Source organism: Onychostruthus taczanowskii, unplaced genomic scaffold, assembly GCF_017590055.1.
Source record: "Onychostruthus taczanowskii isolate IOZ18803 unplaced genomic scaffold, ASM1759005v1 scaffold16, whole genome shotgun sequence".
Classification (NCBI taxonomy): domain Eukaryota; kingdom Metazoa; phylum Chordata; class Aves; order Passeriformes; family Passeridae; genus Onychostruthus; species Onychostruthus taczanowskii.
In genome coordinates this window covers 4,782,775-4,798,638 of record NW_024498795.1, presented here as the reverse complement: position 1 = coordinate 4,798,638, position 15,864 = coordinate 4,782,775, and the positions used below count along the sequence as shown (strand labels likewise).

Here is a 15,864-nt window from a genome sequence, read left to right as displayed (position 1 = left end):
TATAATTAAACTAATAAAGAGAGACACCCAAGCTAAGCTTGCACAGTAGAGCAATCCTCCTTGAAGAGGATGGAAAATAAGCCCAAACAAAATCTGATTTGTGCTGATTCCTGTTCTTTTTAAAAACCTTAGGTGCACTTAGCCTTTAAAATACATCCATAATATTATTCTCTTCTTCCTGGGCCTCTGATGATTTTGTTGTTAGATAAGAAAGTGGTCAGATGCTCTTAATTTCTGGAAAGACCTATCCATCTTTCCAATTAAACAGTGTATTCAGGGAGCAGACCCTCAAAACATTCTTCAACTGAAAACAAAATTTCAGTGCACTAATCCAGATAAACAGGCCAAGCCCAGTGACAAGAACGTGCAAAAATGCATCAAAATTGAAATCAGCTTATATGTCTTCCTTGACAGGTAATCAATCTGCAAGCTGGTAGAAAGAGCCTGTCAGACACACATAACACTGCCCTAAAAGATATTTATAAAAAGGTTGTACTGGGACAAGTTTTGCCCATGAGAATAATTTAAAGTGGTGCATGCAGTAGGTGGCTGACTCAGAGCTAAATCTGGGAGTCAGGGAACTTTTTCTGTATTCATTAACTAGAAATTATCCATAGGCAATAGCTACAGTAACAGCATCAAAATTTCTGTCCATACTTAGCATAAAGGCATATACTTCTTAAAGCAGAAGGGTGTTTATCACCTGATGCTGAGACATTGATAAAACCTGCACATGAAACAAAGTTTTCTCCAAGCTCCATTAGCTCCACTTGCTTGAGTCACAAGCCCATGGTTTTAATTAAAAGCACATGTACCTCAAGGCTGTGCTGGTCTCGATGGCTTACGCTGATGATTTTATGGGGTCATTTGAAAGCTCACTCCAACTCCTCTGCTCAAGCCTCTCCCTTTGTGAGCACAGTTCAACCCCATTTCCAAAGAAGGTTTGGACTGAAACTGGCCAGGGTAGAGAAGATCTGACCTGTCCCATGCGTGGTGTAGAGAGGGGGACAAAGCCTGTGGCCGCTGGGGAGCACATGCCATAGGTACAGCCTTAACACAGAGGAGGAACGGCAAGCGTACAGCCCCACTCACCCCAACAGCCAAGTGCAGCTGTGTTCTTGACTGTATAAACTGAGCAAAAAGGAGTTTGGAACATGTGAAACATGTCTGGGACATGTGAAACACACCTTATGCTCCTGGATACGTCACTGTATTGTAATGTGCTATTTTTTTTTCTCCTTTTCAATAGCAGCAAATAGTTCTGTCCAGATGGTGCAAGTGTCCCACATGGTGTTTCTACTTAGATGTATAATCCTTAAACCTCATTACCTTACATGTTGTTACACTAAATTACATTCAGTGGTCATTTAAACTGTATGGCAGATCTATTTGTGCCATACCGAATGCCACTAATGTTGCTCTGTTCTCAAACTGCACAAGCACATTCTTTTTTAAAAGGAACTTTAGGTGTAACAATCACTCCAATTGTGAGAAAGAACAAAACCTCATATGTCGACATAAGGAAAATTATCTTAAAGGCCTTTGGTGTTTTTAGTTCTTCTTGCCAGCAGATAATATATACTTGGAAAAAAGCTTTCATGCATCCACTTTTACACCTCCATTAATGTGGCATTTAATCCAGTCAATTCACTGGACTTAAGAGGAATTACCCCAGTTCCAAAACACAAACATTTAATGCTCTAACAAAAAGGGAAGAATAAGTGGAAGACAGGTATCCCTCATTGGAGGCAATGCCTTGAAATCAATCCAGAAGTCCTAAGCAATAGTGGTTCAAAATTTAACATCAGTTTTAGAAACTGTTTACTAACTGGGTTTGATGCCATTTATATCAGTTAGAAATTGTAAAGATTTATTAGATCAGGTTTGCTGCCCCTGAGACAACATGGTAGTTCCCAGAAAGACAACCTACAAAACACTAAAACTGAATGTTTGAAAGAAAAGTAAGGAGTCATTTCACATGTCTCTACTTAGATTCCTACAGGCTTCCTACATTGGGAAAAAAGTCTAGGCCTGTGAGAAATGTTAATTGACACAGAAAACATAAACTGAACCCAAACCAGAAACTTGGAAGGCCCAAAAAAAAAAAGTCTGAAGCATTGTTCTTTTACAAACGCACGCAAACATTCCCCAAACTCCACCAAGCACTTCAAAAACAATGCAACAAAGCAAGACTGATGAAATTGTTTTGCTCCAGAAACAACGGGCTGTCACAATCCACTCGAATGTGGACCAGTGCCTTTGGGCACATGTGGCAAGTACAAATATCTTTCAAAAAGCAGTGACAGAGAGTACGCATGTGGATTTCTGTACATACATACAGTTTTCAGCCACAAAATTCCACATTTGCTCTTTAAAAATTCAGCTACTTCAGTTTTTCTGATACAGGTAAATACAGTACATTTCAAGCAATCTAAGTCACTATGTAAGCCTGTATTTGTCATGCTTTTGCATCAGAACCACTGAACTAATGCAAACGGGTGATTGCTGCATCACATAGTATTTGTATCATTTCGTAGTGGTTTGCTGAAAATACACTGCAGGAATGAAATGCTTTGCAGTGCAAGTTGGAATTATTTTTCCCGTGAAAAGACCTACAAACATGCTGTCCATAACTTGGAAAAGGAAGCAAAGATTTAGATTAAAAATAAATGCAACAGATTCTGTAAACAAAATAAAAACCGATTTTAAATTAAAATAAAGAAGTTGATGATGCTAACACAGGAAACAAAAAGAATTATTAAAAATCAGCATGTAAAGAATACTTGCAGATAGTCAAGGTATACTGCACTAGAGACAAGCAATATCTGTTCCACTCTCAGCAATCTAACATGAACTGTCATGTGCAACAAGCAATACAACACCTTTCCATTTATCTAATACACTAAAAATTTGAATGGAATCAAGCTGAACCACTCTGTTTCATATTTTAAAATATAACTAAGCACAAAGATTGCACAGCCCTAGAAAAGCCTGTAGGCTATTTCATTTTCTGAAGGAGTAATTTTATCTTTGGTGACATCTGCACAGACGTGGCTAAAATTGCTGCTTCCTATGTGGAAAGTTTTCTGTGGATGCTGCAGGTAAAAACTGGCCACGTGCTTACCCAGCCTGCTCCGCCTTATCTCATCAGGGGAGACTGGACGGAGCTTCCTCTCTGCCTTGATCTCCTCCAGGATCCTCTCATGGAGGCTGCGGGGCCGTGGCGGGGTTGGTTTCAGTTTCCTTGCCGAGGCCTTGGGATACAGGGATAATCATATTTACATTAAAAAGTGCATCCTTGAAAGTAGATTTCACACTTTTTTTGAAAAAATGTGGAATGCTGTGATATGATTTTACATACACTCAATACCAAACCTCAACATAAACTGAAGGAGGGTTTTATGCATCATGGTTCCCTAGAGATAAAGGGCTGCTGGCAATAACAGCAGTTAATTGGTACATGCAACATATTACACACTGTTCATTTAAGGGATCCTGCTCTGTGTACAAAAGACAATTATTTTTGGAAACCCTGGCAGAAAATATTATGTTTATGTATTTGCTGGAAGCAAACATGCTCTGAAAAGCCACTATTTTGTAAGGAATGAAGGCCACTGGATTACATACAGGATTTAATGGAGGTCGCGATCGGATGAAATCCAGGATTATTTCATGGGCACTCTTTTTTAATCGAGGTGGGATGTCACCGTTGACCTGGAAAGAGAAAGTGAGATAGATATTGCTGTGTTTCACATTTATATTCAAGCAGATGAGATCAACTGAAAACTCACAACAGCCCTGACAGAGCTGCAGTGTTCTGACACCTGCACCAGACACAAAACCCCACCAGTCGTGAGCAGAGCAACAACCCATATGCAGAGCACAGGCAAGCAGAGAAGGTACTTAGCAGCTTTTCAGTTTTGCTGATGGCTGCAAAATAACTCCAACTGCAGCAGCTTTAAGCAGCAATATTTAGGATTTTGAAGTAATGAAATCAAACGTCAAGGCTGCAGTTGTGTCTATGGAAGAAGCAGGCTGCCTCACTGTAAATCACATATTTCTGTAGCAGAGGGGCTGGGCTGGGTGAAGATTGTTTGCTTTTTTTGTTCGGTTTTCTCCAGAGACACTTAGACATTTAGATGTAAGACCATATACAAGACATCACAGGGAATAATCATCAATTCACTATATATACAAGATTTAAAGAAGGCAATGGAAGTTTTCATATCATATGAAGAATGTATAAATTGTAAGCTGTGAATAAGTGTATGGATTTCCTTAAAAAAACCAAACACCTGTCAGGTTCAGTCTTCACAGAGCACAGTGCCCAAGCATGCTGTCAGAGACAAGAGATCATCCTATGTCATATATATCCTTCTGCTGCCTCCTCTTACTGCACAGTAGCTGGCTATCAGCCCTGTCCTCCAATTTGACAGAAATTTCCATGACACTGTATTGCTTAGACCAAGTATTCCATATTTCAGATTCATTTTTTAAGGGTCAGTTGCCTCTTTTTATTTTTGTGGGACTGTATTCACACAAGCTCTGTAGCCAGCAATCCCATGTAAAGACACATGTCTGGTTTGCCAAATAACAAGCCTTTCTGCCAACCAGAAGGACTGCTGCCATCACAAAAAGGGGTTTAAATGTCCATAAGGTCACCTGAATAGGATCCCTAATTGAACTTCACCAATGCCATGCAGCCTCTATACAAGCTCTGCTCACCTCAGGCATGCCCTGTGTCCAGGCTGAGGCTGAGTGACAGCCTCCTCGAGAAGATTCATCCCTTTCCCTCTAAGAAATCAGATTCAGAGTCCCTCCTGGGGAGCATTTAATTGCTTTCCTGAGGACTCTTTCTGGAGATATCTTACCCCAGACACAGTCCAAACTCTATTTATTCCACCCTCCTTAGTTTCCTTAGAGTGAATTTCATGTTGCTCGGCAAAGAATTCCAAGCTGCTAAACTCTGCAACATGCATCATCTTCTTAAAAATAGTGCAGAAAAATTAAAATGGAAAAGGTTTATACTAAACTGTGATTTGACATTTCCTGATGAGGAGAATACTATTTTAAGGGGTGTGATTGATTTCTTCTGTTCAAAGACTGAGCAGTTTTTGAGACTGAGCATGCCCTGGAAGATGGTTAATAAAATGAGAAGTCTCTCTTCCCTGAGCTACTGTTCATCAGATGTCAAAGTTGATAGCTGAAGTTGAGAATTATTACCATCAGAACAGCCGTTTTGTAAACTGATAATCTCTGTTGGAGCCTTGGGGAACAACCTTCTGTGTGACAATAGTCAATAAATAATACATGGCTCTGAGCCTTTCACCTCAGGGCACTCTAGGTCCTGACTTAATGCCACCAGGGTATAATTAGTATCAGTATTACCATCTGATCGGAAAAAGAGAAATGTAGGATTTGCTTAAGTGATTCCACAGGATACATGGGGAGCTGGTAGCCAAGCAGGTGGATGTTTTGCAGCCAACAAGTCAAGAAGCCAAGAGCAGGAGCATCAGGGGCAGAACCCACCTTTTCGTACCTGGTGCCCAAACAAGATACCAACATTAAAGATACTGCAGGGAAACTTTTATCCTCGCTGTTTAGACTAGATTCATTTATTTACTCAAACTAACTCTCTCTGTAGTGAGCAACTTCAAATGCATCCTTTACTTTTACTTTATTAAAATTCATGGCTCTTGATTAAAGTCTCAATCAAAGACATGGCACAGATGCAATCATGATACCCAGGCTGCAGAGGGAAAAAAACACCAAGGAACAAGTTTATCTTTTTTTTTTTTTTTTTTTCCCTCCACATACCAGGCTGGGCCCGACAACAAACCAGTATTTGAGTAAATACCTCAAAACACAGTAAAACTAGCCTAAGTCTTCATGTGTGTAAAATAGCTTTTGTACAGCAGTATACATTAAAACAGTGTGAAGAAAGCTTAACCAATTATTATAAAAATCAAACATAAATGTAGAGATCTAAACAGCTAATGCACAGAAAAATTAGCATGTCATCATCTACCAACAACCTGCTACGATTACATTTTAATATATAAATATGGATTTGCAATTAAAAAAATAATGGCAAATGGTACTTAGTTACCTTTGGCTGAAGCCCAAAGCTTTAAAAATGGTGATCCCAAACAATAAGTACATTGCTGATAACTTTCACAAAAAAATAACATCACCTATCATTGACACTCAATTATCTTAGCCATTTATCTGTTCAGCTATAAAAGGTGTCAGCAATAAGTAGGAGAGTGCTATCTTTAAATAACAGTCAACAGGATACTCATATTGTTTTGTACTATCTAGAAATTTTCATTTTAAAGGAAATTGCATGGGCACTGAAACAGACAAAGGGGACACACTACATCATATCCAGAACAGCTCATGATAAAGTTCAGTGGTGAATTAAATTATTTTAAGTAGATATCTATTTACCATCTTGCATTATGCAGACAGTGTAGTGTCTTAGTTAACACAGTTGTTATACATTATTTTGACACCCCACAGCAAGCTCAAGCAGCAATGTCCAAGAATGAAGTGCTCTGGTATTTCCCATCATGAGGCACTGTACTCACACTGCTGTTCCTGCACATCTACTGCAGAAACAAGTTTATGGTACCACATGGTAACCACAGAGTCCCTCCCCTGAATACCCCTAAAGCATGACTAGGAACTGCAAAGCTCCCTGCCCTACCCAGGATGACTCCTACACTTCTGTAGAAAGACATGATGAAGGTGTAAAATGAAAAGCACAGTTCCCCTGCTGAAAGCAACTCACTACAACCACGTCAGACTTTTGTGTAAAGGAACAACAAACTCTACAATGTCCAGCTGGATAAAGTGGTCAAAGTCCTTAGCACAGCAAAGCTCACATTCTCTATGTCCTGCTTGAAGCATATGAACTCATGCTTATGAAAATACTGTCTGTGCACAGCTGTTACTGCAATTAACCTAAGTACTCTAAGATGACAAATACTGCAAGGAGTAAATTAAAAAAAAAAAAACCAACAACCAAAACAAAACAAAAAAAACCCCATGCCATAGGATTCTCAGCTTGGGCATTCAAATTACTGGATATTCTTGATGATGCCTTCAACCTGAATGTCTAAATTTCCCTTCTGCAACATGGCCAATACCACTGCATGACAGGTACTTGTGAAGAGCTCAGATATGATGACAAGAGTGCTGTTACCTACAAAGAGTGTAACTGTTATGTAACGTGATGCTGAGTTTGGATAGGGCATAAAAGTACCTGACAGTCATGTATTGAGCAGGTAACACAAGAGACATCAGTTACTGTTCAACAAGCACTGCTCAAGAAATACAGTGAATGGTGCATACCTTGAAGGGAGGTGGAGATGGGCAGAAAGAAGAGCTAATTGTGAAGAATTCTGAAATTAAAAACTGTAGCTCAACACATACAAATAATACAGAAAAATTAGTTCTGCAAGAGTAATTTAATTCTTACATTTCTCCATTTCCAGGTGTTGACTCCACCAATGACCACAGATTTTAGCCTTTGTGGCAGTGGGCGCTCCATAGCTGAGGAAAGCTATTAAATCTCTCTAAGGTAGATACTTAAAGTTTATAAAATTCCAGAATGAAAACTATCTTGCTCCCACAAGAATTGCAGCAATGAGGACTCTTGCCTCAGGATAGAAAGATGACAAATCTGAAATTATTTTCAGATGTACTGAAATAGAAATGCCAACGTCACTGGAACAAATAAAACCAGTTATGCACCGAAAGCCGAGAATCTGACATTTTACATCTTCAAAACATTTTGAATATTTGCACTGTAACAATGGGTGAGAACAGGAAGCTCCAGTTACTGCTGTCTGTTAGCACAACAGTCTGCAACACTAAAATATGGCCTAACAGGAACATCTGTTCCTTCCCTAATTTCTATGCAGAACACTGAGCAGTCAGCGACAGATCAAGCTACTCTTTTAAACACAGCATCACATTGATAAAAAGAACAGTAAAGATTTCATGTTGCATTTCATTTATTTAAAGAAATTACTTATTACTTTGGAAATTTACTTAACCTCTTGGTATCATTAGTAGGGTACATGTTCTCACAGGCTGCCAAGTCTAAAACTACCATCCATAAATGTAAAGCAAAATTACTTTTAATACAAATTTTGCTGAACATCCATTTTGAATGATAGAAAGAAATATAATCCATCTTTTCTAGACTGTTTTAAAATTCAGATTTGGGATCCTTTTCTCCTCTTCTCAAGAACCACAAGGGTTTCCACTTATGGGAATCCATACAATCAGCTTCAACCTGTGATAACCAGTTAGAAGATGCATCTATGCAATCTAACTAGACTTGTAATTCTGTGTGAATCCTTCATTTTCCACACACTCCATGTCAAGCTGCACTCTTATTGTTGAACATGTTTTGCATAATCTTCAAGCAGACCTTGCAGCAGAATCCAAGTTACTGAGTATGGTTTCCAGTAAAAAGAAGTGATTTTTCTGACAGCGTCATCAGCACTGTTGTCAGCTAAGCCAGCAATTGCATCACAGACAGCCCTACAGGTACTGTACCTGCTGATTGCAATCACATTTATTCCCACAGTTCACTTTGGACAATCTATCCAGAAGACGAGATAGTGGGCCAAAAATAGATGCTTCCAGGGATTTTGTACAGAGCCAGAGTCTGGATAAGCAGAGCAGCAGCTGTGCCCCCAAGATGTACCACATAATGAAGGAAATCTCTTCTGAAGAGGCAGGAACTTGCTTAGCAGCAGCTGAATTAAAAGCTAGTCTGACAAAAGCAAAATTAGATGACCCAGGGGTTCCCATTCAAACAAAACTACTGTTCTGATTGCATACAGTAATTGAGGTCCTGAGGGGACTGGTCCTCTTTTGCAGAGGGTAGTAGGAACACTTAGCACAGTTCTCTGAATTGTTAGGGGAAAGACAGATAACATCATTACCTGGATATGCATTTTACCCTATTGATTTAACATTTAAGCAACATCTGCAGCAGAAAACAAATACAATCGGATAGTCTAAATCCAGATCTCGATTAGGAAAGTATTTTCAGCTCAAACATAAAAAGCATTTATACTACACACTTTCTGCCTCCCTCATCTGCCTCCCTCACCCCACACTTTCCCCTCTGATTTTTTTTTTTGGTGGAATCACAGCTCTCTCACTGTGTGAAGATTTGTCAGGAAAGTAAATACATCTGAATACTGAATATTCTAAGACAATGCTTCCATTCTAACTAATGACAGGTGAAGATAAGAAAGCGTAAGGTATAAATATTGATGTTGACCAAATACATCCCCCTGACAAAGGGAGTTACAATGTCCTACCAGGGATAAGACACCCTTTAGATCAGCTGTTAGACAATCAGGAAGAAGATCCTAATTGTTGAACTCTTCAGATCAGTTGCTAGACAATCAGGAATTACAATGTCCTACCAGGGATAAGACACCATTTAGGTCAGTTGTTAGACAATCAGGAAGAAGATTTATTGAAAAAAAATATAACCCAAAAGGACAGAAAGAACAGGGAGACACCAGTAAATGGGTTCTCATAAAAAGAGTGCCTCAAGTCAATTTTACAAGCAACTTTATGAGGATCTAGGGAGAGGAGACCCATGAACATTCTCTAGTTTGTTGTGGCATATTCTCTTGATTTGAAAGCAACAAGAAAATATGATGAAAACAACTGAGCTCAACTTCTACAAATGGAAGATTTAATTTTTTTAAATGTAGACTATTCCTTGCAAATTTGTAACAGATCATGGTAATGTAAGTTTACAAACACTGTGATACAGGCAGTTTTCAACCACTGTAGGTTCTCCTTTCCCATCACAGTATCATTCATGGTAGCACTCTACATTCTGGAACTCCAAAAATTATGTTGCAGCTCAAGATAAATGTACTGCCAATAAGAAAATTCTAAAACAATCTCTCAGTGGATAGCATAACAGGACTTCTGAGATGATTCTTAAAGTTATCACAAACCCAACACAAGTCATTTGTTCAAGGTAGGCATGTCTTTCAGAATTTTAAATGCCTGCCACATGGAAAACAAAGTACACTACATGTGTTGGTTTCATGTTCCCTCCCTCAATGCATTACACAAATTTATGATGCCATACAAAACCCCATGAACATAAGTATCAATAAGAAATAATAATTTCAAGATTCTCAGGAGTAAAAAAAAAAGACAAAAAGAAGAAAAAAAAAGGAAAATAACATTTCAGGTTTGAAAAACTCCAGTGACTGTCTTGACTTACCATGACCTTCCTTAAGGTATAGCGTTTGGACCTGATATCATCCATCAGCATCTCATAGGGCGTGAGCTGATATTCTATGGGCAGTGGGTTGTACTGACGCTCTTGAACCTTCTTAAGTTTAACACCATTCCGTAAATCTCTCATCACCTGCACCCAAAAACGGGCCTGAAAACAAAAGAGACAGAAATTTTACTTCGCACCTTCCCCTTGAATACCACCTCACATTAAACCAAAATTTCATTCCAGGACACCACCAAATATTTCCAGCTGTACTATTTTATTTTTAACACATCAACCAAATCCCATTTTATTTTATAGAAGCTTATTTTTAACACTCGTGAATGTAACAAAACTTTGTTGCAACTCAGCAGGACTGCTGGGTCTCACCTCAAATATGGAAGGAGGATCTGAAATTCTCATACCTTACATCTAAATTCCCACTTCAAGTATACTGCAAGCACATAATCAAAGTTTTTAGACTTCTAGCTAATACTGTGTGAATTAAAACAGTGATTGAATCTGAAACTTTGTTACCCAGGACTCTGCTGTAAAATTTCCTCAAAAGTTGTTCTTCAAATAGAAATTTTGGAATGGACTCCCAAGTCCTAAAATCTTGCAATAGAAAAACTCAAATTTTTTTGCTCTGCCTGTAAGAGCACTGCACACTTACACCTCCCTCTCATTTTCTGTGAAGCAGAATGGCTGGAGAACAGGTGGTGGATTGAAGATTGGAAATTAAAATCAGGTACTTTTTAAGAACCTTGTAATATTCCTCTATGAACTGGCAAGAACAGTACCTAGAAAATAAATTAAGTTACTTCCTGCTTAAGAGTTTCTCTGCAGCTTTTCTCTTTGATCACTGATCACTGTATCATACTGAGAAATTCAGCTGGTGGCTCTGTCTACTGCCTGACTGCCCCTCTGAAGGACAGCCAGCGTGGTACCTGCCACCAAAATGTCCAGTCTTTAAACTGCAAAAGCTTCTCCATGAAAACAGCCTAAGGAAAAATATATTGCTTGGATACTTGTACTGTTTCATCTGTCTGCAAAGCACAGTTAGGATTTCATTTAGTTCTAATTTGTACTGGGTTAATACATACACTAATAAAACCCAGAGGCTGATTTGAATACAGTATCATAGAATGGTTTGGGTAGAAAATAACTTAAAGCTCATCTAGTTCCACCCCCTCTGCACTGGGCAGGGACACCTTTCACTAGGTTGCTGAAACCTGCTCCTGTGCCTCACCACTCCCATTGTAAAGAATTTCTCCTAATACCTAATTTAAACCTCTTTCAGTTTAAAGCCATGCCATCTTGTCCTGTCACTAAATGTCCTTACAAAAAGTCCCTCTCCAGCTCCCTTGGAGGCTTCCTTTAGGTACTGGAAGGCTGCTCTAAGGTCTTCCTGGAGCCTTTTCTTCTCTGGGCTGAACAATCCCAGCTCTATCAGCCTGTTTCCATAGGAGAGGTGCTTCAGCCCTCTGAGCATCTTTTTGGCCTCCTCCGGACTCAGTTCTTATGTTGGGAGCTACAGAGATTTTATTAGGTGGGGTGTCATGAGGGCAGAAGTAATAATGCCTTAGTTAAGCTTTATAAAGAAAAATAAACTGCCAGTAGTGATGCTGAATCACTATTCCATTGCTGTCTTACCCAGTCAGCATTTTTCAGTTCATCAAGATCCGTGCTGGATTCGTCACTTGCCTCTTTGTCCATTTCCTGAATCTTCTTCAGGTTCTGCCAATAAAAAGGAAATAAGTGAATAAATGAAGAGTGGCATTAACTCTCAAGTAAAATTGAAGTTTAATTTTTAATCTCTTCTATCATGTTGTTTGAGTATTCTACTTAATGTTTTATGACTTGAACAGCAATACTGTAAAAGTAACTTGAAACTCTATTTGAATATATTTCTCTTCCTTGGAAAGATAACCTTAAATGCTAGGAACAAATGTTAAATTTTGAGTATGAAAGTACTTCAGATAATAACATGCTGGAGGGAAAAACTACATATTAAAATGTCTATATCCCTGAATTTTTATATGTACAGAAAAAAACCATCTATCAGGTCTGTTAAGCTACAACACAGAAAATATTACCAGCTTGATAAAGATCCATTCATAACAGAATTAATGCTTGTTGAATTCAAGGCAGCTCATTTTTGTAGAAGGAGAAATAAACTATGAGAAATAAACTATGAGAAACATTGAATATTGCATATATATATATATATATTATAATTAATTAGTCTGCATAACATGGGTATAGATTCTGAAATATCCATAATAAAATCATGTGAGGAAGAGAAACTGATCTTTCAAAGATGAAAATTGCTACTTATTAACAAGATCAGATCATGCAAATGCGGAAAAGATGGAGTGCAAAGGGGCAAAAAAAAGTTATTTCATACCAACAAGAATATGAAAAACAATTAAGTTACAACAGACCAAAGAACAGGCAAGCTTGCACACAGCAGGCTGTAGCTTTACACAAATTTTCTTATACACATCAACACCTGTTTATTCAAAAGGCTTTTTCTTTTTTTATTTATTTCTGTATTGATATGTTTTGGAATCAGCAGTACAAGTAATTTCTCAGTAATCCATTTCACTTTTATGGAGTTTTCCAGGAAGTCTTTAACAATGTTTAGTTTGATCGATTTTCTAAGTACTCACGAATATATCTGAAATGGATATTTAAGTCCTCTACTAAAAACTTTTTTTATTTTTATGAGACAAAAGCAACAGGTCAGAGATCTGACAGATGTATCTGCCAGAAGTATTTCTATCTTTTAAGCACTTATGCTTTTCTTTTAATGGAACTGAACAATCAGTCTCAATTCAGCTTCTGAGCTTTCCAGAAAAAATAAAAATAAGCATACTCTTAAAAACTCTTTTTTTTCCTGGAGGTAGTTCCTAAACTGCCAACATTCCAGTGTAAGAAAGGGAAGCACTGGAAGAGTGCTGAACTTGCACATTCAAAAGTGTAAGCATCTACCAAACCTGGCTGCAGAGACAGGACATGTGAGTCAGCTACCACAGAGGTTTTGGAAAGAGAACAGATGGGTTCTTTATTTCTTATTTATGTAAGTAACACAATTGCTTTAGTATCAAAGAAGAAATACTGCCATTGCCCTATCAAAATAAAATACATAATTTACAAGGAGACTCCAAATAAGCATAAATCACCCACAGTTAACAAAAGCAGATACATCATGGGACAATGTGGGAACATTTTGGCATGACCTGCAGCATCACAACAGGATACCCAACCGGGAAAGAATGTCTTTATGGAAACTTCTGTTGGCCCTGGCACTGTGGTCAGTCTGACACTTACAGGCAATTGCTCTTTCCAAGGGAAAAACAGAAACATGGAAAGAACGGGTAACATAAAGGCCTTGCTTATGTGTACTCTGCTTTTCTGTATCATACAGTTGGAGTAATCATTTCAAATGCAGTCAAATGAACTGTAAATTACTTTCTTGCAAACTGTTAACATCTACTGGGAAACTGCAAAATATAACATCTGATTTTTTTCCTTTATCTCTTTGTAATCAAAAATATAACTTCAGTAAATGGGCTCACAACTGTCAGATCTGCTCCTCCTTCCCATACTGGAAGGTACACTTTAATTTTTTTTTTAAATTAGTGTGTTCCAGCTGCTTACACTATACTTGAGCTATTCAACAAGACTGGTGACAATCACCCATCTCAGCAACTGTGTTCCCTACTATACAGTTTACGGGGTGGTTTATGCCCAAAGGCTGATGCTTTAGACTGACATAAATATTTCATGAAGCTAGAAGAGATTACAACCTGGTTTTCTTAACAGCAGAAAATAAGAAGGGGGGGAAAAACCCACCCTGAGCAGCTGAAAGATATTCCAAATAAGGCAACCATCTAATTAGTTTCTCTGGAACATAGCTAGAGGGGCAGCTCCTACCCAAGAAAGCACAGGTGTAAGTGATGCTGGCTACCATGCACCAGAGAGCTGCAGGAGCAAAACCTGCCAGCCAAGAGATGAAGTGTCTCAAAGTGCAGTTTTATGATACAAATGAGCTGGTACAAGCACAGCCGACTGCCAAAGCTGGGCTTCTTTCACTCCCCATCCCTGTGCTGAGTGCTTGGCTGCAGCCCTGGAACCAGAGACACCCACTTTGTAGGGATAGCTCATTCCCTTCCCTGGCACCTGGCTCTGGCACTTAAATGCAGCTCACCATGCAATCAGTAGTGAAGAGTAGGAGATAAAGGAATTTCCATCATTATAGAACTAGCAAAGCTTTGGAAGAAACCAGCAAGTGCTCTGTGCTTGCAGGAAGTGTTTAGGAAGGCTTCTTTAGCTCTTCTACACCTGTCAGGTGCTGCTTGGGAAGGAATAAATTCACAGTGACAAATGATTATATTTAAACTTGTAGACTAAATGGAACATTAGGGTTTCCTTCCAGCATCCTCAGTCAGCATCAGTGGGTTTCTGCCTCTGTTTCAACCGTAAATAATAGAAACCAATATATTTAAATTATAATAGACCCTTTGTCAGAATTCAGCTGTGTTCCAAAACCTGCAAGTAACCTCAGCTGCTGCTGCTGTAGCCACTTGCACTTACCCTTGGGACAACGGCTTAAGAAAAGCTATTACAGTACAATAAATACACGGCCTAAATGGATTTCCATTCCAGAAAGCAGAAATGTCTTAAAAGGGTTTTTCTAAATGATCCCAGAACCTCAGACCCAATTCACCTATTACAGCTTGGGCATTCATTCAGGCAATAAGGGTTGGATGTGTAGGAAATTACTGTTTCAAGAGTTTTCGACTTTTTTAAAAACCTTTACAGCATCTGGCCATTTTTTTAGAAGACTGCACTTTGTGGCAAAAGCTAGTAATAAAAATATCAAATGTCTTCAAACCTCTTGCTGTACTATTAAAAGCAGGCTGTTGATTTGCTGCTGCTGTGTGGCCCACATTTGAGATGTGCTCTTCCGTGCTCAGTGACAGATGGGAATTTATGTAAGACTCTTGTCAGCACAGTGTCAAAGACTCCCTTCCATAAAATGCTTTCTAAAAACATGATGCTTTAATGAGATGTGGTATTCTAGGGAATCCAGACCTGGACTTCAACTTTCACCAACTGCAGAGCACAGTCTACTGCAGTTCCCAGTTCATATTCTAAATTAGGAGTCACTTTTTCACTGATTAAATTGATTTTTACACTGCTATCTGTGAAACTAGTAAAACATTCTTGCACATCTATGTTCAATTTAAAAATACACAACATTCACATATAGGAAAAACTCCTTTTATATACCTTCAGCTATTCAACATGGGTTTAAATTCCAAGGGCTTAGGCAGTAGCATTAGTCTAGGTCTTTGAAAAGATCCAAACCCCATTTAATTCAGACTGGGAATGGGATCAGTTAAATCAGTCCCTAAAAACCTTGAGCTGATAGCAAAGTTCTTCATGTACAGAGGTATGGGCTGATGCACTTAGCTCAGCTCTGGAGGGGGCAATAGCCACCATGCTGCTCAACATAACTATGTAAGGAGAGGCAAAAAACCCAAACCAAGGGCTTGTAACACTGACTGTATGACAGTGGC

At 38.7% G+C, this 15,864-nt stretch overlaps 1 protein-coding gene across 2 annotated transcripts in view; it reads right to left on the bottom strand.

Annotated features, from left to right (window-relative positions):
* SPIRE1 (spire type actin nucleation factor 1) overlaps positions 1–15,864 on the bottom strand; it is a 127,170-nt gene that overhangs the window by 26,101 nt on the left and 85,205 nt on the right. For both annotated transcript variants that reach the window (XM_041399251.1, XM_041399250.1), the window contains exons 5-8: positions 11,930–12,013; positions 10,280–10,444; positions 3,628–3,714; positions 3,125–3,254 (exon numbers count right to left, since the gene is read on the bottom strand). In XM_041399251.1, coding sequence (XP_041255185.1) covers positions 3,125–3,254; positions 3,628–3,714; positions 10,280–10,444; positions 11,930–12,013 — 466 coding nt within the window. The remainder of the gene's footprint in view (positions 1–3,124; positions 3,255–3,627; positions 3,715–10,279; positions 10,445–11,929; positions 12,014–15,864) is intronic.